Source organism: Siniperca chuatsi, linkage group LG22 (assembly GCF_020085105.1).
Source record: "Siniperca chuatsi isolate FFG_IHB_CAS linkage group LG22, ASM2008510v1, whole genome shotgun sequence".
In the NCBI taxonomy this organism is placed as follows: Eukaryota; Metazoa; Chordata; class Actinopteri; order Centrarchiformes; family Sinipercidae; genus Siniperca; species Siniperca chuatsi.
This window is the reverse complement of record NC_058063.1, coordinates 21,375,066-21,401,402: the sequence shown is the minus strand read 5'-3', so window position 1 is coordinate 21,401,402 and position 26,337 is coordinate 21,375,066. Positions and strand designations below refer to the sequence as shown.

The 26,337-nt window shown below is 43.1% G+C and overlaps 4 protein-coding genes across 4 annotated transcripts in view; 3 read left to right on the top strand and 1 right to left on the bottom strand.

Moving 5' to 3' along the window:
• LOC122870324 (FH2 domain-containing protein 1-like) overlaps nucleotides 1-14,428 on the top strand; it is a 35,644-nt gene extending 21,216 nt beyond the window's left edge. Inside the window, 11 exon segments of the mRNA XM_044184480.1 lie at nucleotides 1,772-1,874; nucleotides 2,037-2,122; nucleotides 4,167-4,267; nucleotides 6,486-6,556; nucleotides 7,947-8,054; nucleotides 8,850-8,920; nucleotides 9,254-9,371; nucleotides 10,351-10,515; nucleotides 11,639-11,734; nucleotides 11,828-13,207; nucleotides 13,209-14,428. Of these exon segments, the coding sequence (XP_044040415.1) occupies nucleotides 1,772-1,874; nucleotides 2,037-2,122; nucleotides 4,167-4,267; nucleotides 6,486-6,556; nucleotides 7,947-8,054; nucleotides 8,850-8,920; nucleotides 9,254-9,371; nucleotides 10,351-10,515; nucleotides 11,639-11,734; nucleotides 11,828-13,207; nucleotides 13,209-14,378 (3,469 nt within the window). The 3' untranslated portion in view covers nucleotides 14,379-14,428.
• The window catches only part of LOC122870258 (low affinity immunoglobulin gamma Fc region receptor III-like), a 1,099,642-nt gene that overhangs the window by 337,223 nt on the left and 736,082 nt on the right, over nucleotides 1-26,337 (bottom strand). The gene's annotated exons all lie outside the window — the stretch shown is intronic.
• LOC122870163 (nuclear factor 7, ovary-like) lies at nucleotides 18,006-20,882 on the top strand. The gene has a single exon (XM_044184067.1). The coding sequence runs from the start codon at nucleotides 19,326-19,328 to the stop codon at nucleotides 20,742-20,744; it is 1,419 nt and encodes a 472-aa protein (XP_044040002.1). The 5' UTR covers nucleotides 18,006-19,325; the 3' UTR covers nucleotides 20,745-20,882.
• Nucleotides 21,183-26,337, top strand: part of LOC122870118 (F-box/WD repeat-containing protein 7-like) — a 40,811-nt gene continuing 35,656 nt past the window's right edge. Inside the window, 2 exon segments of the mRNA XM_044183919.1 lie at nucleotides 21,183-21,495; nucleotides 23,381-23,972. Of these exon segments, the coding sequence (XP_044039854.1) occupies nucleotides 23,442-23,972 (531 nt within the window). The 5' untranslated portion in view covers nucleotides 21,183-21,495; nucleotides 23,381-23,441.

Genomic DNA, 26,337 nt, shown 5'->3' with positions numbered 1-26,337 from the left:
TACTCAAGTAAAGTACAAGTACCTCAGAGTTGTACATAAGTAATGTACTTAGTTACATTCCACCACTGGTGACATTTTATCCTTCATCTCAACAATCGTGATGTAAACAGCAGAAGTGGCACAATGCTACAAGCTTTCGTGCATGTGATTGGCCAATGCAGCGTGTTCCCAGATGACGTTGTTAAACAAATATGTTGACATTTTGTGGAATAACCTTGTTCGCACGGATGGGAGTTTACATGTCGATAGAGTGAACAGTCTGACAGAGAGGCTGTGCGATGGCGTGATGTTGTGTCCTCGCCCTCATCCTGCGGTGTTATGGGTAAACAGATGTGGTGATGCTGGCGTGTTGCAGACAGAAGGACATGTGCAAGTCAGTCTAGAGGACAGCCGCGGATGATTATTGAACAGGCCTACCCAGCCAAGGTGCCCCCTGACCCCTCGGGCCCCTGGGCTTCATCTGCAAAATGTCACTGAAAATATAAATGACAATATAAAATATTATATTTGATATAACCATAATAACATAAATACATATGAAAACAAATACAGAGAGATGCATAATTACCATAAGATGCAAAACAACTACAGATGTAAAACCTCCACAAAGAGACGCAAAACGGCCACAAAGAGACGCAAATCAGACACAAAGAGACGCAAATCAGACACAAAGAGACGCAAAACGGCCACAAAAAGACGCAAATCGGACACAAAGAGACGCAAAAGAAACACAAAGATGCAAAACGGCCACAAAGAGACACAAATCAGACACAAAGAGACGCAAATCAAACACAAAGAGACGCAAATCAAACACAAAGAGACGCAAATCAAACACAAAGAGACGCAAAACAGCCACAAAAAGACGCAAATCAAACACAAAGAGACGCAAATCGGACACAAAGAGACGCAAATCGGACACAAAGAGACGCAAATCGGACACAAAGAGACGCAAATCAAACACAAAGATGCAAAACGGCCACAAAGAGACACAAATCAGACACAAAGAGACGCAAATCAAACACAAAGAGACGCAAATCAAACACAAAAAGACGCAAAACAGCCACAAAGAGACGCAAATCAAACACAAAGAGACGCAAATCAAACACACAGAGACACAAATCAAATGATGACTCTCGATGATAAAGCAGTATCACACAAGAGACAGTGCTGTTGTCCTGAATATCAGTACGGCTGTGATTCGGTCGTAGGTACGAGGCCGCAGTAGCCTTTTTTCCCCCCAAACGCCTGTCTCATAATTCATTTGGCGGGGCGACGGCCAACCAATGATTAATCCAAACACCACTGGCTGTTAAAACGTGTTCAGTTCAGCTCTGCAGTAATGGCAGACGGCGCTCGAGAGCGCAACACATAAATCATCTTGATTTGGCTTCAGCCCGTCCTTTTATTGTTCCTTCACTTGGTTTAATCCATCAGTTTATCACAAAAACATATTCACATTAGCTGATAATTAACAGGAGACTCAGCTTTTGTCAGGAAAATGCTAAGAGATCCACCTTTTTAAAACAATCAATTTTAGTCTATAAAATGTCAAATGATGTTAAAAATGCCCATCACAAGTTCCCCGAGCCCACTGATGTTTTTACATGTTTCGTTTAAACAGCCCAAAACAAAGATATTCAGTTTACAATCATGTAAAATTGATGATTTGAGGGTTTTTGCTTTAAAACATGCACAATATTTGATGAAACAAAGATATTCACTATTGGTGAGTATTTTATTACTGTAAATTAAATTAATCTTCCTCCTCCAGGTCGAATCAGACGATAGTGGACGATATTCACCATGGCAACAGTGAGCCTTATGGGGCGGAGCCTCTGAGAGAGCTGCTGAAGCTGCTGCCAGAGACCGAGGAGGTGACAGACACACACACAGTCGTGTTTCCATCACTTCAGAGGACATTACATTGACTTGCATTAATTTCCTGGAGACTCACCGTAACCCTCAGCACGACTTACCTTAACGCTAACCTTAAACCAAGTCTTCACCCTAAAATTTATTGATTTACTCTCCTGAAGGTGAAGAAGCTGAAGGCGTACCGAGGCGACGTCTCTAAGCTCTCATTGGCCGATTCCTTTGTGTACCTGCTGATTCAGCTCCCCAGGTGAGACGCCATGCTCACCTTTGACCTTTAACCTTTGCCCTCTATCGTGTGTGATCATTTCAGGGTATTTTGTCTCTGATTTACTGTAAATCACTGTGCAGAACTCCTTTATGGTACACTGGATTTTTATATGATTATTGCATCAATTCCATGAAGTATCTTTAAATCACTTTTTGTCTTTTATTTATTTATTTTCTTTATTTTAAATGCTGACTTATTTACATTATTTCTGTTTTCTTTTTAGAGCCCAACCAGATTTATGAAGCTCATACTGACATTGATATTTGAGTTTTAAAAACCTGACGATACGTCGGTCGATATATCGATAAAGACTCCCTTAAATTTGTGTTTTTATGGTATTGTTACCATTGGTGCCAACTTGGGTTAATCATTGGGGTGTAATGTTTGATGACATCACGTCGCGAGGAGAATCTCTGCGTTCTCCAGCCGAGTTTGGGCAGCAGACATTAACTCAGCTAATTCTCGCCAGAAATGAAAACGCGGTATCGACAGCATGTGGAAAGCAAACAGAACAGCCTACTCACCTAACAACCTCCGTGCCATCACACGGCGGTGAAAAAAGAAGTCGCTCGCTGTAATGTTGTCTAATTCATAATAAAGAAACTTTAGTAAGTTAGATTTGTTGCTATCTCACGAACTCGGTGGACACACGTTACAGCGAGCGTGGCGTTTTTCCTTCTTCTTCTTCTGCCGCTAACGTAGCCAATATAACAGTCAGCGCAGGTTAAGCTCTGCTGCCAAATGTTCGTAGAGAAAGAGAGTGTGTAGCTGTGCTGGCAAAAGAAATGGATTAAGGAGTTTTTCGAACACCAATGGAGTTAATTAGGCTACGGCAATATCACTCCTGCGTCTTTTTCCTGCTTTGCATCTTAACTTTTGGGGGGCATAAAGCCCAATGCGCCCCCCATAGATGTACTGAGTGCGACATTTCACAGCGCAAGAAATAACATGACGTTCCTCTACTGCAATTTCTTGTTACTTATCTATAACGTATCTACAATAAGCTAATATATGAACATATACCAGCCAGAACTGGCCGATTTACCCGTCTGTGTCATGTGGGGTTGCGGGAGAGTGGCGACAGGGGAAGGGCCTAAATGCAGACAGAAGCAGCAGGACGACTTCAGCGGTTTATTTGTTGAGAATAGCGTACAGGTAGGCAGGTTCACGTTCCGGGGGCAGAACCTCGAAAGCAAAAAACACAAGGCAAGACAGGAACGTAGCAACTTGGACGAACTGACAGGGGAACAAAGCATGTGGGCCGGTATTTGTATGGAGTGGCTGATGAGGGAATGAGATGCAGGTGAGGGCAGGTGGGCGGGGAAGGCCAGGTGAGGAGAATGAGGTGATTGCAGGACAGATGGGAGTGGCAGGATCGGTACTGACAGGGGGGTTGTCTGAGGGCCTCAGGTGGACAGGTAAGGAATAACGTTGTGGATGTAAATAGTTTATTATTTTAAGTGTTTAAGTGTGGCACCTTTTTTATTCCAGTTCAAGCACTAGTTTACTGGAGAGGTTGTTTTTGTTTTTGATATAAAGTCTTTATTGTTTGCCCTTTTTTAATTTGAGAAATCAGTCGCTTCTTTTCCTTATTCTTCTAGTTTCAACACTTCAGTGTGATTTTTTTGCTGGAAAAATCCCTGGAAGACGAGCAGCCACTGCGTGAAAGCTAATGGGTTTCTGAATAAAGACTTAAAAGACTTAACTGAAGAGGCTCTTCTTCCAGAACAAATGGAGATTTAGCTTTCAGGGTTTCTGGTAACAGCAGATGGTGGAAAGAATGAAAAGACTGATAGGACATGAAGCTGTAGGGCTGATGGAGATCTTAATTTGGAGAAACATTAGTGATTAACAGCAACGCCTAACATGCACTTTGGTTTATAATCATCTTTGTTAATTGTGGGATTATTATTTATTCATGGTTTGACTTAATACATAACTTGGGAGTGAGATAAAACTGCACAGAGGAGAAAATAATTAGCAATAAAAGGGATTATTAATTTATTTTTCTCTCTCTCTCTAGTTACTCAGTCCGTATTGAGTACATGCTGTTGAATGAGGAGTTTCCCGGGGTGTGCGAGGCCATGAAACGAGACATCAAGATCCTTCGCTCCGCCGCCAAAGGTAACAACATCAGTACAACTAACAAGTATTACTGCTTCTTTAACACAATCATAGTCTTCTTTAAAAAATGTTGACTGTCGGTAGGAAATGGGAAACGAACTGCTCTCTCTCGTGTTGAAGACCTCGCTAGCTTGCTAAATGACAGTTAGCAAACTAGCTCGCTCACTAATGACGGTGGTCATGGTTAAAAGAAACCAACGTAGACTGTCGGTAGGAAACGAAAACGAACAGCGCCCTCTCGTGTTGAAGACCTCACTAGCTTGCTTACTGACAGTTAGCAACATAACTGACAGTTAGCAAGCTAGCAAGCTCGGTCACTAATGACGGTGGTCATGGTTAAAAGAAACCAGTGGTGACTGTCTGTAGGAATCGAAAACGAACAGCGGCTAGCTTGCTAACTGACAGTTAGCAACATAACTGACAGTTAGAAAGCTAACAAGCTCGGTCACAATTCATGGAAAGCTAACAAGCTCGCCCTCTCGTGTTGAAGACCTCACTAGCTTGCTTACTGACAGTTAGCAACATAACTGACAATTAGAAAGCTAACAAGCTCGGTCACTAATGACGGTGGTCATGGTTAAAAGAAACCAACGTAGACTGTCGGTAGGAAATGAAAACAAACACCTCTCTCTTGTTTTGAACACTTCGCTAGCTTGCTAACTGACAGTTAGCAACATAACTGACAGTTAGCAAGCTAGCTAGCTCGGTCACTAATGATGGTGGTCATAGTTAAAAGAAACCAATGTTGACTGTCTGTAGGAAACGAAAACGAACAGCGGCCTCTCGTGTTAAGGCCTTGCTAGCTTGCTAACTGACAGTTAGCAACATAACTGACAGTTAGCAAGCTAGCAAGCTCGGTCACTAATGACGGTGGTCATGGTTAAAAGAAACCAGTGTTGACTGTCTGTAGGAATCGAAAACGAACAGCGGCTAGCTTGCTAACTGACAGTTAGCAACATAACTGACAGTTAGAAAGCTAGCTAGCTCGGTCACTAATGACAGTGGTCATGGTTAAAAGAAACCAGTGTTGACTGTCGGTAGGAAACGAAAACGAACAGCGCCCTCTCGTGTTGAAGACCTCACTAGCTTGCTTACTGACAGTTAGCAACATAACTGACAGTTAGCAAGCTAGCTAGCTTGGTCACTAATGACGGTGGTCATGGTTAAAAGAAACCAGTGTTGACTGTCTGTAGGAATCGAAAACGAACAGCGGCTAGCTTGCTAACTGACAGTTAGCAACATAACTGACAGTTAGAAAGCTAGCTAGCTTGGTCACTAATGACGGTGGTCATGGTTAAAAGAAACCAGTGTTGACGGTCTGTAGGAAACGAAAACGAACAGCGGCCTCTCGTGTTAAAGACCGTGCTAGCTTGCTAACTGACAGCTATGTCCAGAGTGCATCTAGTAGGAAAAAACACGGTGTAACTCGCCTTCAGTAGGTGCCTGTGTAAGTGGCCATAACTGTCAGGCAACTCAAGACATTAATAGAAATAAAAGTACTCTGATTTTATCATTTTGATTTTTCCAATTTCCATAAAATTGAACTGATAAGCGTTACACAGAATGCTTTGCTATTGTTCAGCTGCTCAGATGTGCAAGATCACCAAAGTTGAACTCGGACGTACTTCGCCCTAACGAGCAAATCCACTGATTCCACTGGAATAAACTGATTTTTAAACTGCTTTAATTTTTTAGACATTGTTGGTTTTCGCCTTTTCATGGGATTTGTTGACAATAAGAAAAATACAGACCAGATATGTCCTTTTTAAAAACGTCAAGTTCCAGAGTCCAGTGTTTTTTGTGTTTTGTCTCCTTATTTGGTACAAATGATGAATGCAAAGTGAGACATCAGCGTCACACAACCTGCAGTAAAATACTTTATTTAAACAGTCTCGCACTCTCACACAATACAAACTAACACCTGGACTATTTTTAGCTGTGTGTGTGTGAACTTGATAACTTGCTGAATTGTTAACTAGCCCTCCACACACTCTCGCTCTCTGGTGCACTCAGGGATTTTAGGATTATAAGCTCCTCGTTATCTTTTTTTTTTTTTTTTATTGTGTGCGTGAAGACGTGTTTACGCCTCTGTTTCTTCCTCGCCGCCTCTTCCTTCCTTTTTAATCTTTTTCCACATGATCATTTTAAGCAGGTGATGTTTGTTTGTTTGTTTTTTGCGTATTGATGCAAATAAAGACTCTTCTTCTTTCTCCTGCAGAGTTAATGTGTTGTGAGGAGCTCCATGCTGTTCTCCACCTGGTGCTGCAGGCTGGAAACATCCTCAATGCTGTGAGTGGGGAAAAAACTGCATTAATGAATAATTATACAAAGAACAGAGAGGGAGGGTATACTGTCGAAAGCTAGACAACAAACTGTTCAGTTAACCTTTTTACAGACAGTTTAATTTCCCTTCTAATTCCACGTTGCCAGGTTTCGCTTGGCAGTATCATTATGCTCTTCTTTGAAGCTGTGTGGTGTTTTTGACCTGAATGAAATATTTAAACCTGACCCCGTGTTTTTATGGCTGCTTTATTCCAGCAAATGGAAATAATTTGAATCATTTTAGACATATTTTTTTAGACAAAATTCATGTTTGTTATCTTATGAAACTTTGGGGCAGGCTGGGACACGGTTTTAAAGAACGGGGGCACATTCGCAAAATACATTTTTAAAAAAGCATTTGATTCTTGGCAATAATAAACTGTACATTATTATTAGTTACATTGCTTATTCGGTGTAGTAAATAGATGCCAAATAAACAACTTTAAATGTTCTAATATGAAATAATATCAATGAATAGCTGCTACTTTTAACTCCAAATGTCCTACAGCCATGAGACAGCGGACCCCCCAACCCTCCTACAAAGGAACAATAATAATAAATAATAATAAAACTTTATTTATAGAGCACTTATCAAAACAAAGTACAAAGTGCTTCACAACAAGAGAAATAAAATACCACAGTGAAGGACGAAATATAAAGAAATAAAATACATAAAATACACAAAAGCAATAAAATAAACATAAACAATAAAATAAACTGGACAAGACCCCGAGACTGAAAGAGACACAAAACGACTACAAACAAAGCCGCATTACACTTGTAGTTGTTTTGTGGTTGTTTTGCAACCAACCGAAATCTAACTTAATTAAAAGTACAAAAGTATTATCAGCAAAATTTACATGAAATAGCAGAAGTAAAAGTACTTTTTACGCAAACAAACAGTCCCTGTGACTGTTATGTAATATATTATTGGATTATTATTACAGATGCATTAATGTTGTAGTTGGTTGAGCTGGAGCTGATTCTACACTGTTGGGTAGTTTAACTGTGTAACATTTTATAAGCTATTTTATAAGCTGATCATATGTTTTGCACGTAAAATCACAATCAGCAAAGTAGCTCGTAACTAAAGGTGTCAGATAAATGTGGTGCAGTAAAAAGTACAATATTTCCCTCTGAGATGTAGTGAAGTTGAAGTATAAAGTAGCATAAAATGGAAATACTCAAGTAAAGTACAAGTAACTTAAAATTGTACTTAGTTACATTCCACCACTGGACTATAAGCAGTCCTGTGCTAAAGCCTTTAAATGTAGAGGATTATGTTTGTGTCTAATGTCTGCGTTTTGTGTGTGTTGTTTTTTCTGTGTGTGTGTGTGTTGTTCTGTGTGTGTTGCAGGGAGGTTATGCAGGAAATGCAGTGGGTTTCAAGCTGTCGTCCCTCCTGTCTCTGGCCGACACCAAGGCCAACAAACCGGGCATGAACCTGCTGCACTTTGTCGCTCTGGTCAGTAACCTGTGTGTGTGTGTGTGCGCTCTTGTACTTTGTGAGGACCAATGAGAGTTTAGATCTTAAGAGAGGGGACATTTTGAGATCCGTTTAAGGGTTAAAACCTGGGTTAAGGTTAGATTTAGGTTTGAGGGCGAGGGAATGCAGTATGTCAACAAGGGTCCTTAAATAAAAGTACCAATACCACAGTGTAGAAATACTCTGTTACAAGTAAAGGTCCTGCATTCAAAATGCTACTTAAGTACAAAAGTATTAGCATCAAAATATACCTAAAGTACAAAAAGTAAAAGTACTCATTATGCTATTAAGCTGGGAAAGGTGGAGTAATTTTAATTACTTTGTATACTTTATCTGCTGGTTAGCTTGTGAATTTTCCGCCAGCGTCAATAAAGTCTTATCTTAACCGATAATAATACATCATAATTTATTGATTATATTTGTATTAGCATTCTGAATCTTCAAAGTAACTAAAGTTATGAAATAAATGTTGTGACGTTAAAATGTACAATATGTCCCTCTGAATATTAGTATTATGTAGCATGAAAATGGAAATACTCAAGTAAAGTACAAGAACCTTAAACTAGTGGCTAAGCACAGTACTTGAGTAAATGTACCTAGTGACTTTCCACCACTCTGGTCCTCACAAGTACAGTACAAAGTAGAAATGTGTGTGTGGCAATGAAATCCAGCAAAAAAACGAAATTGCTAATATTTTTACCTCTTGGGCACAAAAATGACTCTAAAAATTAAGTAACGGATAATAAGAAAGACTAATTCTCGTTTCTCCTGCAGGAAGCCCAGAAAAAAGACAAGAAGCTGTTGGAGTTTCCACTGAAGTTGAGTCACGTCCAGCCTGCAGCCAGGTCAGACAGCATTTTCACATAGTAAACACTTTAATTCTCCAAATAAAGACTACATTTCCCATCATCTCCCATCAAACCTTCCCTGGTGAGGATAGATGTTGGAGTTTTTTCCCCCATATGCCTCTCTTTCCTCCCACCATCTCCCTCCAAAGCCTGTGGTTACAGTGGAAAGTGCAGAGTAGAGGATGTTTGTTGTAATTTTAATATTGCATTTAAGTCAATGTGATAGCAACAGGAGAAAACCACTGCGTGAAAAGAAAAGACAGATGTCGTTTTTGTTCAGAGTCAGAACATTTTCCATGTGTTGTTATTTTTATGCTGATTTTTTTGTAGGATCTCCTTGGTAACGCTGGATGCTGAACTGCAGTGGCTGACGTCTCGCACGCGCTCGGTAGAGGAAAACATCCAGAGAGACACAGAGCTGCTGCAGCAACTCGACAGTTTCCTGCAGGTAACAGACCGCACCAGTGATGGAGGAAGTATTCAGATCATGTACTTAAGTAAAAGTACTAATACCACACTGTAAAAATACTCTGTTGCAAGTAAAAGTCCTGCGTTGAAAATGTTACTTCAGTAAAAGTATGTAAATAAAATCAGAAAAATGTCCCGTTATACTATGATTAGATTATCATTACTCATGGATTAATGTAAAAGCAGGATTTTACTGGACTGATTTGATGGATGCTAAAAGTATTAGCATTCAAGTACCTCAAATTTGTAAGGGATAGGACCCAAATGCAGACAACAGAGGCAGAGCTGGTGCAGTGCAATAATTTAATGTAAGTCAATGTGCAAAAGGCTTACAGGGATGGTCAGGCAAGCACAGGTCAAAACTAGGCAAACAGTCCAAATCAGGCAAACAAATCCAATAGGGAGCAGGCAGAGAATCCAATGTCCATAAAACAGGCGAAGTCCAAGAAAACCGTCCTTGGTTTATGTACCTTACATTTCGGCCATCTTCCCAGTGTTTGTGGACGAACGGACACTGAGCGAGAGAACACACAAACTCTCGTGAGGGGACAAAACAAGACACAGGTGAAACTGATCAGGGCAGGGCAGACAATCAAAAACTGGAGGGAAACACAAAGACAGGAAGTGAAGTACACAAGACAGATGAGGAAAGACTCTTTCAGCATAAAACAGGAAATAGCTGGACAAAAACCCCAAACCATGACAAATACTTGAGTAAAAGTACTTTGTTACATTTCACCACTGGATAAAGATGAAGCTACAGCCTGCAGCTGGTTAGCTTAGCTTAGCATAAAGACTGGAAACAGAGGGAAACAGCTAGCCTGGCTCTGTCCAAAATTCAAAAATCCACCTTCAATCACCTCTATAGCTCACTAATTAACACGTTGTATCTCATGTTACGTTGTGCATTTGTTGTATGCTTTTCTGTGTTTTCATGTTTGTGTTTGTTTGTGTCTCAGTCGGCCACCTCGTCTCTGTGCTCGCTGCGCGGCAGTCTGCAGCAGCTGAAGAAGGAAGGCAGCGAACTGATCGACTTCTTCTGTGAAGACAGAGAAACGTTCAGACTGGATGACTGCTTCAGCATCTTCCACACCTTCTGCTCAAGGTTCACTGATGCTGTCAAGGTACGTTCACACACACAGATTCATACACTCAATTAAACATAAACAAGAAAATACACTAGAAGCTGGCAGATAAAGTATGTTGATATTGGTTATTAACTGTTTATTGATAAATGTTGTGTTCTACGAGTATGAAAGGCTGCATTATAGGCAAGAGATTAATTTACTTGAAATTATCAGTAAATGCTTCTATCTCTGAAATATCCTCTGTAAGTACTAAAACACACATTTCACATTATCAGTGCCTGGGTATTTGGCCAAAAACAGTTCACATACAGTATTTAAACAACACCAATGTTATTTCACGTTAAAGGTCCAGTGTGGAGGATTTAGTGGCATCTAGCGGTGAAATTGCAGTTTGCAACCATTTGAATACCGCTCGCCTCACCCTCCCCTTCCAAGCGTGTACGAGAAACTACGATGGCCGCGAAACCCTCTCTAGAGCCAGTGTTTGGTTTGTCCGTTCTGGGCTACTGTAGAAACATGGCGGTGCAACATGGCAACCTCTGTGGAAGGGGACCCGCTCCCTCTGTAGATAAAAACAGCTTATTCTAAGGTAACGAAAACACAGCCATTCTTATTTTAAGGTGATTATAAACTAATGAAAACATACTTATGAATATTATGCTCCATTTCTGCCAATAGCTCCTCCTAAATGTTACACACTGGACCTTTTTAAAAGTTTCTACTGACAAACCACTTTATTTTGAAACACCTACAGGAAGTGCAGCCTTATTTGCCACAGAGGCTGACTGCTACCTCCTTGTTTGCTAAAAATAGGTCTATACAGCGAGATGTGGCCCTTTTTCACACCTTTTTGTTGGTGAATCAGTTTTAAATATCGCAAGAAAGCGACAGTTTCAGTGTGTTGGTTTGTTAAAAAGCTACATGCGACACGTCATTGAGGTGAGTAAAACACAACTGGCCATGTCGTCCTGTCATCATATAGGAAAGCACTTAGGCTCTAATCTGTGCCGATGTTCGCAGTATGATATGCTGCAGGTATCCCAACTTAAGCTGACTTCTGCTCCCACCTGGTGTTCATAGAGAGAGATGGTAGTTAAGTAGTGAAATAATGTCGGAAGAGAAATTGACATAAAACTCACTCTTGTCTGTCTCTCTAAAGGAGAACATGGAGAGGGAGGCTAGGGAGGCAGCCCGTTGCCGACGTTTACAGGAGCTGGAGGAGCAGAAGAGGCACTCGTGGGCCGGCGGTGAGGAGGTACGAGGACGCACACACAACCAAACACTGAAACACAAATACACACAAACTGCTTGACTACTATTGAATTACCACTATGTGATTCTGTTGTAGGTGGGCGGAGCATTCAGGTCGCGCTGCAGCAGCGAGACGGACATGTCGGCTGCCGTGTCTGGACCCGACGGGGCCGGGCTGCTGACGGTGCTTCTGAGCCCTAAGTCTCGCCCCCGCTCACCCCTAAACAACTCCCTCAATCCTCTGGGACGCTCGGGCAGCTTACGACGCTCCAGAAATCCATCCAGCTCGCCGTTTATTGCTGCTGAGCGCGAACTGAGCACGCTCCTGGGGATGGCGACCCCTGACCTCAAAGTCGTCCAGCAGAGAGGCGAGGGAGAGGCAAGGACAGCTTTTCCATCAGCCTCACCCGAACTTAGAATTCCAGGACTCTCCCCTCAGACTTGTCCAATGGTCACAACATGCAGCTTCCCCCAAAACCAGCAGCCACAAGTGGACCAGATGGCACCGCAAACCCCCTCCTCACCGCCCAAGACCTCTTTGAGTGCACTAAACACAAACCATACAACCGCCACTTACCTCAGCTATGATGCAACCCAGACTCGAGTAAACACCACCAATCCCACAAATAAAGTTACATTCAAACCTACCTCTGATCCGAACCAGCAATCCGACCACAACAACAATGGCAAAGATCGACTCGGCCTGGGTTTTAACAGCCAGGGAATGCTTTCAGACCACCAGACTCAGTCTGGTTTGAGGGGGGAACTAGCTAGAATGAACAAAGCTGATCGGGATTTAAGTGGACGGTTCGCCTGCAGTGATGAGAAGTTCGAACGCAGCACTGGTACTACGGGCAACATGTCTGTGGTTTTAGAGAAATGTACACTGGTGCCTGAGCTGAAAGTGTTCGATAAGGTCACCGCCCTGACCAGCCGCAACGAAGGGCTTCACACCAGTTGCCTCCATGGATATCACCAGGACGATATGGTAATCACAGATTTGGAAGAAGAAGTGGGAGTGGACAAATCTCAAGTCCAGAAGGTGCAGAATGACTCCCAGATTGGGAATTCAGAAAAATCTGATGTGCAAACTTCTGAGACAAGCTCATCCTCGTCACGCAGAGAGGAAGAGGAGGGACGAGAGGAAAAGGTGGTTGTATGGTGTGTGACAGGTGTGTGTGAGGCAGCCGGCGAGCTCACGCACGCTGACAACACACATGCACAAACTGAGAAAGATCAGTGTAGGAGTGACAATCAGGGAGGAAGCCAGCAAGCTTCCTCTGCCCCAGCCAATCGCATGCCTTCAGAACCTCAGCCGGCCAATGAGAAGCTAGTGCCTGTACCTATCAGCAGCCAACCGGTGCCTGTCTCCCGCTGTGACGACCCGTCACTTCCTGTCTCTTCCCCCATGTGGCGCCCAGCAGACCCTGCATCAGCCAATGAAGCGCCTGCTCTCACCACAGATGCCTCTGAGGAAGCTAAAAAAAGCCAATCAAGGGGAAGAAGCAGAGGGCTTCACCAATGAGTCGAAGAGAAATGTGGAGACTGTCCCAGAACAATCTACAGGTGACAGGAGCAGAAACAAGACTGCTTCCTGTCACACAGCCAATGAAAATACAGAAGCAGCTTTTTCCACTAATGGAAAGATAGAACCGGCAACTTTGTCCAAACCGTCCACCAAGATCCTCCCTACCTCTAAAACACGACCCGCTGGGATGAAACCCGCAACCCCAAACTCCGCCTCTGCCGCCAACAAGTGCAAGCCTGTCCGCACCCTGACTAACTCCGAGAACCAGGGCATGAGGCGGGTTGTGCCTATCTCCAGGACCAGCCGAGGTTCTCCGTCTCTGGGCAAACGTCCTGAGAAGCCTCCTGGAAACCACCGGGGTACCTCCAGCACTGCAGCTCCTGCAGGTTTGACCATCTCCAACCTCAACAGCACCCCCCTCCGACGAGGAGGAGAGAGGCCCTCGACTGCTCCTTCATCCCGACGCTCCAGCATCCACAAGACGCCGGACCCCAAGGATTCGAAAGACCAGAAGGTTTCAGGTACTCAGGCATCTGCCCGAGAGCAGAACCAGGACTTGCAAAGGAAGCCGTCCATCCGAAAGCCCTTGCCGAAACCCAAACCCCAGCCGGAGGAGAAAATGTGTCGCTCCACGCTGCGGGCGCTCACTCAGGCTGGAGGAGGAGGCAGTGTCAGTGCCCCTGCCACTCCTTTTCACAAAGCCACCACCCCTTCATCGTCACCGCTTCCAGGTTTCGCTCGAAGCACTGCCTCTTCTTCTTTCAGACGAACCCACACCACCCTTGCTGCTCCTGCTCCTCCCCATTCACCCCACACAGGCTCAGACTGCTCCCCTAAGTCCTCCCGCAAGATCACCTCCTCCTCCGCCTCCCCAACCAGCATCTCCTCGGCTTTCACCCTAACAGGAGTCTCCGCCCCCTCCAGATCTTCAGATCCTCTCAACCCGTCCTCCTGCTCCCCGCTGAAGAGGTCTCAGAGCATCAGGGCACCTCCTCGCTCACCGCTCCATGACTCGCTGGTTTCCCCTAAAGGCCACAGGCGGAATGACAGCGGCACCTTCTCCGACAAGTCAACTAACTCTAGGGACTCGGGCAAGTCCGCTAGGCCGAGCTGGAGATAACAGGAGAAATCTGAGGCTGCATTCCAACGTGAAGTCCGAGCAGTGTCTCCTACTCCTTCCCTCTTTACTGGAGGTGAAGGGAAAGTCAGAGGATACATTCCAATATGAAGCGCAGACACTTGTTGAAAGGTCATTCAAACTTAAACCATGCTGGCGGTAAAAGGACGCATTCCATTTGAAAGCACTACATACACTATGCACACTTTATACTGTAAAGTGTTTATAATGTGCTCCAAAAGACCGTAGAGGCTGCATTCCAAGATGAAGATCAAACTGTCTCCTAGGTATTCTTCTAAACACTTTTAGAGCTAAGTGGTAATTTAGCATTCCTACATGAAGTAGAAGGCTCTTCTGGTCACACCAGAAAGCGGTACGTCCACATGTCTTCATGAAATATGTGGTTTTAGAAGCTTTGTGATGTGGGGACTAGTTGGTAAACTACTGTAGCTTGTGAGCTAACTGGCTACCCAGCCGAGAACATGCTAGCACCAGTCTGACACAATAGCTCTCTGAGCTTCTTTCTGTTTTCTCCGTTCTTGGCCGTTTACAACCCCCTGTTCTCAGGATTGTACATCATTTCGTTCAATGAAGAGTTGTTGAAGAGAGGAAAAACACTTTCTAAGCTAACGAGCTTGCTAACTTGTTAGCTTGGTCGCTACGGGACAATGCGTTCATTCAAAAGATGTATTTGTATTCGTGGAGCAGTTCAAACTCTGTCAGAGGAGGTTAAGTAAAAGTGGGTGGTGCATTTCTTCAGCTCTCCGTTCCCTCAAAGACCAGCACTGACAAAACGGCACACTATTGGTCAACGCTGCAAATTTGTGTGTCAAAGTTCACTTAAGTTGAATCCGACAGTTCAAATCCTGATTGCAGACAGGGGGACCTATTCCAATATGAAACATACTTTTACGTAGGAGCTACATTCCAATATGAAGTGGGCAGTGTCTTGAACAGTCAGAGGAAACGGTCGTTCCAGTTTTCAAGTGAATATTTGGCTTGCAGAGTTTCCTTCTTTAGCGGCAGTGACTCCACATTCAAACATGACGTGTTTCCTTTGTCGACAATCGGAGAACATCATTGCAAAACAAATCGCACACAAGCTTTTCGTTGGCATTAGATGTAGCATTAGAAGCCGAGCACTGCCACGTGAAAAACGCCATCGTTTTAGCGCTGAAACGCTTAGTCGATTAAACCGATTAGTCGTTAGTTTTCAGCCCCAAATAATTTAGTTGAGTAATTTGCGCTCTGACGTGTATAACGCCACATATTCCTGCAGTTAACTTTGAGTACTTGCCTTCTGGAAGGAAAATCAAAGTAAATTCAAACGTTGTAGACGGAGGAAGGGGCCACGATCAAATATCAAGCGCACGCAGCCTCATAACTCGTGGCTACATTTGTTGGATTTCACCAACAACAAAGCTACATCGCTTACTCTAATGAGCTTCTCAATCCTGTGAAGTTAACCAAGCCTCCTTTTCTGTATTAAACCCCACCAAGATGCCAGCTACTTTACAATTTATACACAATTTCCTTTTCCTAAGCGTTTTGTACAAATATAAAGTTCACCGAGCCTCCTATCCTGACACCCGTTAAGGCAGCGTAAATGTTCCTTCCCCTTTGAGGTTGAGGACTCATCACACAATGAAAGAACTGACTTTTCTCGTCCTGGACTTCAGTCACAGAGTAACAAGTTTTCACGACAAAATTACTTTGTGTTCTCGAGAAAATAAAACATGAAAAATGACTAGAGGTATAGCGGGGTCCAAGCACTAATAACAACACTCGCGTTAGTCTGTTTTCACGGGAAGATGTAGGAAGGAAATAAACGTCTGCATCTACAAATGTGTGCAGTGTTTATGGTAATTAACGTGACTGAATCCCAGCTGGGTTTTCCCTTTCTCCTCCTGATTAAATGACTTTATTTTTTATGTCTTAAATGCCTTTTTTGATTCTGCACCTTTTACCTTCACTAACCAAGCTGTACATCTGGCCTGATTTAAAATAGAAATCATATTATTATGATTACTATTGTATTTTTAAAAAAAAAATTTAAAAAAATATGTGATTGCCAAATCAAGAAGTCTTAAAAAGAGTGATTAGTTTAGACGAGGAGATATTTAAAGTGTCTCTGATTCAAACCAACAGTGTCTGACTCACTGAGAAAAGTCTGCAGTGCCAAGTTTGTTCATGTGAGGATATTTGTATGTTTATGTATCTGTATTTATGTATGTTTGAAGTTAATATTTGATATATATATATATAATCTATCTACTAATTAATAAAGTATTATTCCTTCAACACACTTTCCACTTTGTTTCTGTTCACCAGAGCTCATTCAAAAACTGCCTGAAAATACTTTTATTGCTTCTGCTGCGGTGTTTTTTTTGCTCTGCCTGACGATGTAAATGGGTGGAGTTTGTCACCTGAAATGATATTCAGCACCTGGGTTAGTTCATCCAACCAGAGAACGGCTGTTTAAAACACTTTATATGTTCCTGATCCCGAGCCGAGTTCTTTCATGCTGAATATATGATAATAAGTATAATCCAATTATATTTTTCTTTATTTTTATTCATGCTAGCAGCGTAGTTCTATGGCAATGTTGGTCCTGAAATATCTCAGCAAACTATTGGCTATGAAATTTTTTGCAGACATTAATCAGAATCAGAATCAGAAAGACTTTATTGATCCCCGAGGGGAAACTCTTTTGTTACAGCTGCTCACCTTTACGTCAGTGCACACAGGAGTAGAAGTAATAAGCAAAAAAAATATAATACACTATAATACAGGTCAGAAAATAAATTAAGTACCAAGTGGGTAAAAGTATAAAATAAAACAAGTGTGAAGTACAAAGTGGGTTTACCGGTTGATGATGATAATACGGTATAAAGTAATAATGCATGAACTGTCAAATTAAGTGTAGCTTATTAAGATTATAATGAGACGGAGGATATTGCACAGCAGTAATAGAGGTATGAATAAATATCAATAAATAGGGAATTTTAAACTGAAAAGAGTATATTGCACGGGAGTATTAACACAGAATATTGCACAATTATGTCAAGTATTGCAGAGATGTTAATGATCAATGTCCAGTTTAGTGACTTCGGGTCATACAGACTGACACTTAGAGGGAGGAGTTAAAGAGTCTGATGGCCACAGGCAGGAGTGACTTCCTGTGGCGCTCTGTGGTGCATTGTGGGGGGATGAGTCTTCCGCTGAAGGTGCTCCTTTGCTTGACCAGCTCGTCATGGAGCGGGCGGGAGACACTGTCCAAGATGACGTGTAGTTTGGCCAGCATCCTCCTCTCTGACACCACCTCCAGAGAGTCCAGCTCCACCCCCACAATGTCACCCCTTACGGATCAGTTGTTGAGTCTGTTACGGATCAGTTTGCTGCCCTCGAGTCTGCCCTCAACCTGCTGCCCTCGACCCGCTGCCCTCAACCTGCTGCCCTCGACCCGCTGCCCTCAGCCTGCTGCCCTCAACCTGCTGCCCTCGACCTGCTGCCCTCAGCCTGCTGCCCTCAGCCTGCTGCCCCAGCATGCAACAGCATACAGGACAGCACTGGCCACCACAGACTCATAAAACATCTTCAGCATTGTCCGGCAGATGTTGAAGGACCTCAGCCTCCTCAGGAAATAGAGGCGGCTCTGGCCCTTCCTGTACAGAGCCTGAGTGTTCTTGGTCCAGTCCAGTTTATTGTCCATGTGTACTCCCAGGTACTTGTAGTCCTCTACCATGGTCGACAGCGGATGAATCATACTGATTTTGGTGATCCTGTACGTTTTCCTATAGCACCACCACGAAGAAGCAAGTGTATACAAGTAATATAAAAGTTACTTTCTTCATTTATATAAATTTATATCACCTAGCAAAGAAAACATTAAATTGGTTATCATGCTTTCCATAATATTAGTATAACAGAACAAGCCACCTACTGTACTTTGCTGCATTATAATGCACCAACCCAATAATCACCTGTAAGTTCCTTGATAGAGACCTGATACTTTATGATAAATATTATTGTTATAAATTCAAACTACCATTTTCAATGTCACTAATGAGCATTTAAACTCACTAAATAATGTTTTATTTCCGTTTTTGCTAGGCAGAGCTCTGTCTGTTACTGCTTTATGTTTGATTGATGATCAGCATCTTTTTAAGAGAATTATCTTTAAATTAAATCAGCGAAAAGATTTTTTTGAGGAGGAGTTGAAGGACTTTTTTTTTTTCAGCCCTGAGTAGTGTCTGCAGTCTTGCCCCAACAACCTCCACCAGGAAGGTAGTGCTGTTTGTATGTTGCCTGAGAGGCAAAATCCAGGGCAAACTGTTCAACTCAGAGCTACTCTGACAGTCTTTTAGTGATTGAATCAAACTGAAACTGTAAAAGATAAAGTGTCAACATCCGCAGAGGAAATTAGGCTTTTGGCCCAGTAAGTGCGTCAGCGTTCCCCCGTATGTGCACAGTATTTATTTGTCATTTGCGGGTTGTAATCTAAAGTGTTTGCGTTTTCAAATGTGAAACTTCTAGTGAAAATGAGTTTGTCCTACATCGTAGTAAAATTACAATTAGATTTAAGGATTTATTTGTAATGTATCCAGCCCTGGATTTACATATAGGACACATTGGTTTACGAACAAAATATAAAATATGTGCCGCTGAAAACAAAAGCTGTCTAGGATACGCAGTGAGCAGTGAGAGAGGAATGTAATACTGGTTGGTACAGTTCTGCCTATCAAGATATAAAGCAGGAAACACAGTTGGTTGTTATTGTTTCTCGCTGAGGACAGAGACACACACCGAGAGACAGACAACAGGACACAAAGTCCACAACTTCCACTGAGAGAGAAGAAATAAGGAGTACTGGGAGTACTGGGAATACTGGGAATACTGCTACTTCCACCAGCTGCTGAAAGAGTGACGACTCAAAGTGAAAGCTCAGAAATGGCTGCTCTGGTTTCTCAACCAGAGATGGATTTCTTTTGTCCAATCTGTCAGGACATCTTCAGAAATCCCGTTGTGCTGTCGTGCAGCCACAGCTTCTGCGAGGACTGTCTGCAGCGCTGGTGGGAGGAGAAACTGATTCTCCAGTGTCCACTTTGTAAAAGGAGATCTTCAAAGAGAGACCCGCCGAGTAACTTGGCATTGAAGAACCTGTGTGAATCCTTCTTACGGGAACTCTCTCTGGAAGAGAAAGCTTCTGCAAGGTCCGAGGATCTCTGCGGTCTGCACTCTGAGAAACTGAAGCTCTTCTGTCTGGACCATCAGAAGCCAGTGTGTGTGGTGTGTCGAGACTCAACAACGCACATCCACCACAGTTTCAGACCCATCGATGAAGCTGCACAGGATCACAAGAGGGGGCTCGGGATGTACCTGAAGCCCTTAGAGGAGAGACTGGAGCACTGCAATCGAGTTGCAGTGGACTGCAATAACACAGCGAGAGAAATTAAGGTCCAGGCTCAACGCACAGAGAGGCTGATTAAGGAGCAGTTTAAGAAGCTTCACTGCTTTCTACAAGAGGAAGAGGAGGCCAGGATCGCTGCACTGAGGGAGGAAGAGAGGCTGAAGAGTCAAATGATGACGCAGAAGATGGAGGCTCTGAGAGGAAGGACGGCGGCGCTTTCGGACACAATTAGAGCCACAGAGGAGCAGCTGAAAACCGGAAATGTCTCATTCCTGCAGAACTACAAAGCTGCAGAGGAAGCAGTCCGGCAGCGCCTCCTGCTGGATGATCCACAGCCGGGCCCAGGAGCTCTGATAGACGTGGCCAAACACCTGGGCAACCTGACCTTCAACATCTGGAACAAGATGAAGGACACGGTCACATACGTCCCTGTGATCCTGGACCCCAACACTGCAGAACCACACCTTCACCTGTCAGACGACCTGACCGCCGTGATAAATGGAGGGATAGAGCTCAAGCTTCCAAAAAACCCGGAGAGGTTTGAAGAATACGTCACAGTGCTGGGATCTGAGGGCTTTAACTCAGGGACTCACAGCTGGGACGTGGAGGTCGGAAATAATAATGCAAACTGGGCAGTTGGTGTGATAGGAGAGTCCGTCCCAAGGAAAGTGGAAATACCGGCTGGATACTGGGAAATATGGTTCCGCGATGGTAAATACAGAGCATTTTCTCCACCAGCTACCGATAAAGTGCTCTCAGTGAAGAAGCCGCTGCAGAGGATCAGAGTGTGTCTGGACTGCTACAGAAGAAAAGTGACGTTCATTGATCCGGACACCAACGCGAACTTACACACCTTCTCACACACCTTCACTGAGAGGCTGTTTCCCTTCATTAACACTCAAACTACAGCGCCAGTGAGGATCTCACCACTGAAAGTCACTGCACGGCTCGAGATGTAGATGATTTATGTCGGTTAGGATGATGAGGTGTCTTTTTCTTTAACTGCTTATTTTATGGAATCATTTTATTCACAATATGTCCACTATTATATTCCTATAAATTAAAAGATATGTGTTTATTTGTGTGATTTGAACAAATCTGACCTCATTCCTTCTTTTCTTTGTTTAATTATATTTTCTAAGTCACATACGTAAGGTTACAACGTTATTTTATGTACTTTTATTGAATCTATTGCTATTATTGCTATCATATATATTATTCATAATAATAAAATATTAATGACTTAATATCCGGTCGTGCCATTGTTTTTAAAAGTAGCCCACTGCGTTAAAAATCAATTTAAAATACATTTTTGTTTGCTTCTTACTGTAATTCAACAACAACAACAACAACAAAAAAAACACGCAAAGAAGAAGTTAAGCAAGGCGTGTGACGTCATCAAACCGCGCCAAACAAAGCTCCATGTGCAGGCGCTGACAACTACGAAGCGCAGAAAGTTTTTGTCTGTCTTTAGTTCGTGATGGAGAAAGTACATAAAAAAAAATATATATATATATTTATATAAATGTGGGGAGGTGACGTTCAACATAAAGCCGCTTTGTTCGTTTTTGAGCTAAAATATTGAAGCTCGTGCGAGGAAAACAAATTAAGAAGAGAAGAAGAAGAAGAAGAAAGAAAAGAGACGAAGAAGAAGAAGAAATCCCGGCGTTTAAAATTTAAAGTCCGGAGGAGAAAGTGTACTTTTTTAAGGTAAGTCTGGTTTATTTTGCAACTTTTAACACTGAATTAAAAACATTTAAATGTTTTGATAGTTTCGACAAGTTTTACTGTTAAGTGCGTAACATTTTCAGACAGATATCATATGTAACACTGAGATACTGTGGAAATACTGCTATTCTACAGGAGATTAAACTTAACACTATAAGATCACTACGAGCTAACAGTTTTATAAACATGCTATGAACTCCTGTAGTGATGCTACAAGGGGGCAAATTAAACTCTGCTTCTGTAGTCATATCGTTCAACTAAACTTTATTTACACACACACAGAGGAACAGGAGCCACCTTCAAAAAGAGTGCCAGGTTTAAATCATACAAATAAAACAACTTTTAAGTAATAAAAGAAAACAATCATGAGTTGTGATAATAGATTGTTTGTAAGTAGTAATCAAAAGTGAGTCACGAGCATCACTGCCAAAACAAACACACCTCCACTTCCTGTCTGACCACGAAGGTGTCACCTCAGACTGTTTGATCCTCCTCGCGTCGTAAACACTTCTCAGCCACGTACGCCTGAATCAGCACCTTCTGGTTCACGCCACCGTACGCCAAAATCAGCCCGGACGCACGAGCAGCTTCTTCCCACACGCCATCACTGTGATGTTAACTCATATAGTGTCGAGAACCCCGTGACACTAAAGCATCCGCTTACCTACAAATTATATATTCACAGTTTAAACTACACACTGTGCTTTAACGTCATCTATAAATCCTGCACGCTGTGTATAAATATACATGCATATGCTTTACATAACCACCCACTTCATGTATGTAAAGTAATCTGTTGTTTCAATATTTATTCCTTTGCTGTATTTGTTTACAGAACGCTTGTATATAGACATTGTTTGTTGTTGGTTATTGTTGCTTTTTTTAGATATATATATATATATATATATATATATTCTTTTAGCATGTTTATTTTTTACTTGTCTTTGTTCAGCTTTGTTGTCCTTGTTTTTAGCTGTTCAGTCTTTTCCTGTAGAAGAGTCAAATTCCTCACACTAACCCGACTGATGAGAGCTCCCACAGTAGCTGAGGGATTTGAAGCGTCCAGAAACGGCAAAATTCCTCAAGACTTTTACGTTGGCGACGCCACGCGAAGGAATAACGCTGCCTGAGCCGGTTTGTCAGTGTGCACAACAAGCTGACAAACCAACCCTTGACATATATCACCTTTCATAGAGTTGTTATGGCTACAAACAGCTGCTCATTTCTACTTACAGAAGACACAAAACAATATTATCATTCGTTCGGAGTCCGGTCTTCTCTCCGTCAGCTCTGTGTTTGGTCTCCAGCAGCTGCCGAGGGGAAACATCCGGCTCTTCAGCCGCTAAACGCTCCGCTACGTTCAGCAGCTGCTCTCTGACTGTCTGCTGCTCAGCTGGCGGCGTTCAGCGGCTTTTTACAGCTTCGTTCGCCGAAAGCGACGCTGTGAGAGCGGTGAGAGTGAACCAGAACGGTAAATGTGTCGTAAAAAAACCAAAACAACGAGCTGAAGGAGGCTAAAAAGCTTCGTACAGCTGCAGAGTTCGGTGATAATTCTCAAGCGACCCCATTCATTTCTTATTGATTAGCGAGGCTTTTAAAACGAGAGATAGTCTGGCAACTGCTGACATTCTGATAAAAGTAGCCAGTAGATGATCATAGTAGTCTTGTTGTTACTTTTCTTCTTCTTCTTCTTCTTCTTCTTCTTTCCTTTCAGCTGTTCCCTTTCAGGGGTCGCCACAGCGAATCACGTGCCTCCATCTAACCCTGTCCTCTGCGTCCTCTTCACTCACACCAGTTAGCTTCACGTCCTCTCTCACTACATCCATATTGTAATTAATGTGTTTGTCGATCGCTTGTGTCTCCACAGGATGCTTCTTTGTGCTTCTGCTGTGTGAAGAACGAAAGAGGAAACGGGAGTGAGGAGGAAGATGGACGGAGAGCATCGAGAAAGGAGAGAGGAGGAGGAGGAGGAGGAAGAGGAGGAGAGGATAGATGGACTGGAAGAGAGAGAAAGAGGAGAGAAGGACAGAACACTAAAAACTCCATCCGGGAGGAGAGAAGAAGAAGAGGAGGAGGAGGAGAAGGAGCTAGAAATGATGAAGGCAGGCGCCAAAGTACGAAGGAAGCTGATTGGTGGACACACTCCGATCTCCACCTCCTCTCCTTTCATCTCCTCCTCTCTCTGCCGAGGAGGAGGAGGCGGCGAGGATGGAGAGGAAGACGAGGTCAGAGTCGCCATAGTCACCATCGAGGACGAGTCCTGTCCGTCGGAGCCTTTCGGCACCGCCCACCTGGAAACGGCCAATCAGATCACACGCGTAGAGGAGGCAGGGGGCAAAAAGGACGAAGGGGAAGGAGCGGAGGAAGAGGAGGCTGATAGGGAGGAGGCAAACGGTGATGAAAGAGGGGAGGAAGAGGAAACAGAGGTGACGTCACCGTCGCTTCACCTGCAGAGCCAGGTAGGCCTGTTCGCTCCCGTCCCGTTGGTTTATAAAACGAAGACTTGTTTTTTTTAAAGGTTCATGCAGTGACGAGTAATTTCATTGGATTTCTGAAGTTTTGTCCAGATGAGATACTTTTATTTAGCTGAACGACACAACCTGAAAATGACATCAAGGGCGTTTTCAAGGTGATAAAAGATTCAGGAAAACAGCTCGTAGTCCCTCGGGAGACACCCGCTCGGGTCTAAGACCAGGTCTTGGCAGGGAGGACGCAGTACAAAACGGCCCCTGAGAGGAAAAAGCTCAGACAGACAGATCTGGCGGCGGAGGAGCAGATGTAATGCAGGTCGGGTCAAACCGCAGAGTGTCTGCTCTGTGCTGGGCGAGAGTAGGAGTTAGAGGGAAGTTGGGTCGCAGGTAGAGGACGGCGCCGCCTGTCCCGGGGCTCGGGTGATTCACGCCGACCGCAGCCTCTAATGAGGTCAAACCCCAAATAACACGAAAACTGGGCTTCCATAGGAAGACTCACACAAGTCCTGGCACATTTTACTGTGTGCTGATAACTAACAGGAAAAATAGTTCAATGTGAAATTTACATTTTGCACATTACCAGTACCTTAGCTTATTTTTATATTTATTTATATATATATACACATGTAACTGTATATCTTCCTTAGTTTTCCTTTTTATTTCTTCCTTTAGTGCCACTTTGTTCTGTTTTCTATCTTATTGTTTTATTCTGCTCTAATTTAAAATACTTATATTGTATATAATATTTGTTTTCCTGTGTGTGTGCAGTGTGGAGGGGGCTTCAGCTGCGCTTCATTGTGCAATCCTGTGTCGCACGATGACGGGAAAGCTGAACCTTTGAAACATCTGATCGGGTTTATTTTAGCCGATACCAGTCCATTAAAGTAGGTGCGTCGGTGTGGCGGGTGTTGAAAAGAAGAAGAGGAATTTACAGAAACATTTTCAGCTCAAACACTATTATTTTGCTCCGTACCACGACTTGTGTTTTTGGCGGTTGGGTGGCTCTGAGTGAATTTTCACAGTTGACCAGGTGTGTGTGTGTGTGCGCGGGTGTGGGAGCAGAGGCATTGTGGGTATTTGTATGAAAGAGCTGAAGGTCGCTGGTTTAAATCGCCACAGAAGCTTGGAAAGATTAATAATAATCATAGTGATAAAGTGTATTTATGTAGCTTTTGTTAAAACCCATACAAAGACGTGCACACACACACACGCACACACACCTGGGAAGGTTATTTATCAGACTTCTGATAGGTAAGTGTTTGTCTCCACCTAGAGGACGAGAGACGTCATTACATCCTATGTGCTGAACACAGATTCAACTGATTTTGTTTCTTTATTTGACTAAGACAGCAAATAAGAATATTTCCCTAAACATCACAATATGGCTTTTATCTAATCTATGAGTTGTGGACCCAGATCTGCTGGATTTGGGGTCCCGCGTCTTGTTTTTCGAGTCCACGTGGACCCAAGAAGGACGCTATTAACTCCTCTTAAAGGCGAGATTCACAGTTCTTCAAGTGGTTAGGCGCCTGTCTGAACGTTTACACGGGTTTTGCTTGCTGTGATCACTTCCGGTCATCAGTGTGAGTGACGTGGGACAAAGTCCGCAGTCCTCGTTCAGAAGTTAATTTCAGTGTGAGGCGTCAGCTGTCCGAGTCAAGTGGAGATCTTCTAAAGTTACGGACTTTTTAGTACAAAAGAGCATTTCTAAATGGATTAAATTCATAATGTTCCTCAAAATTCTACAAACAACACCCCGTAATGACAACGTGAAAGAAGTTTGGTTGAAATCTTTGTAAATTTATTAAAAATAAAAAACGGGGGGGAAAAAAAATCCCATGTACGTAAGTTTTCACAGCCTTCGCTCAATACTTTGTTGACGCACCTTTGGCCTCAAGTCCTTTTGAGTATGATGCTGCGAGCTCGGCACCTAGTTTTGGGCGTTTCTTCTCTGCAGGACCTCTCGAGCGCCATCAGGCGTTTTCAGATCTCTCCAGAGATGTTCATCATATGAGCAGCTGAGTATTGTTTTTAAGACAGACTTAAATTCTGAACCTGTCCTTTTTTATAATTACATCTGCTCCTTTTCCCTCATTGACAAATCCAGAACTTATAAATATGCAAATAGGTTTTATTTTAAGTTTTAACTGTTGGGCGCGTTATGTTTTCTCCTTCCGCTGCCGATTCTCAGCGCGTGTGCACGGGAAGCTTCCAAGTTTCCACAGGTGTGTAAGTTTTTCATACTGGGCTTCAAACGTACGTCCAGGTGTTTTAAACTGAGATTTAAGGTGAGCTCGGAGAAACCTGAGGCAGGTGAATGTGTGAAAACATTCAAACGTCAAACGTCCAAGCG

Excerpts from the sequence above, each read along its gene's own strand:
- LOC122870163 (XM_044184067.1), top strand. The coding sequence starts at position 19,326 with ATGGCTGCTCTGGTTTCTCAACCAGAGATGGATTTCTTTTGTCCAATC.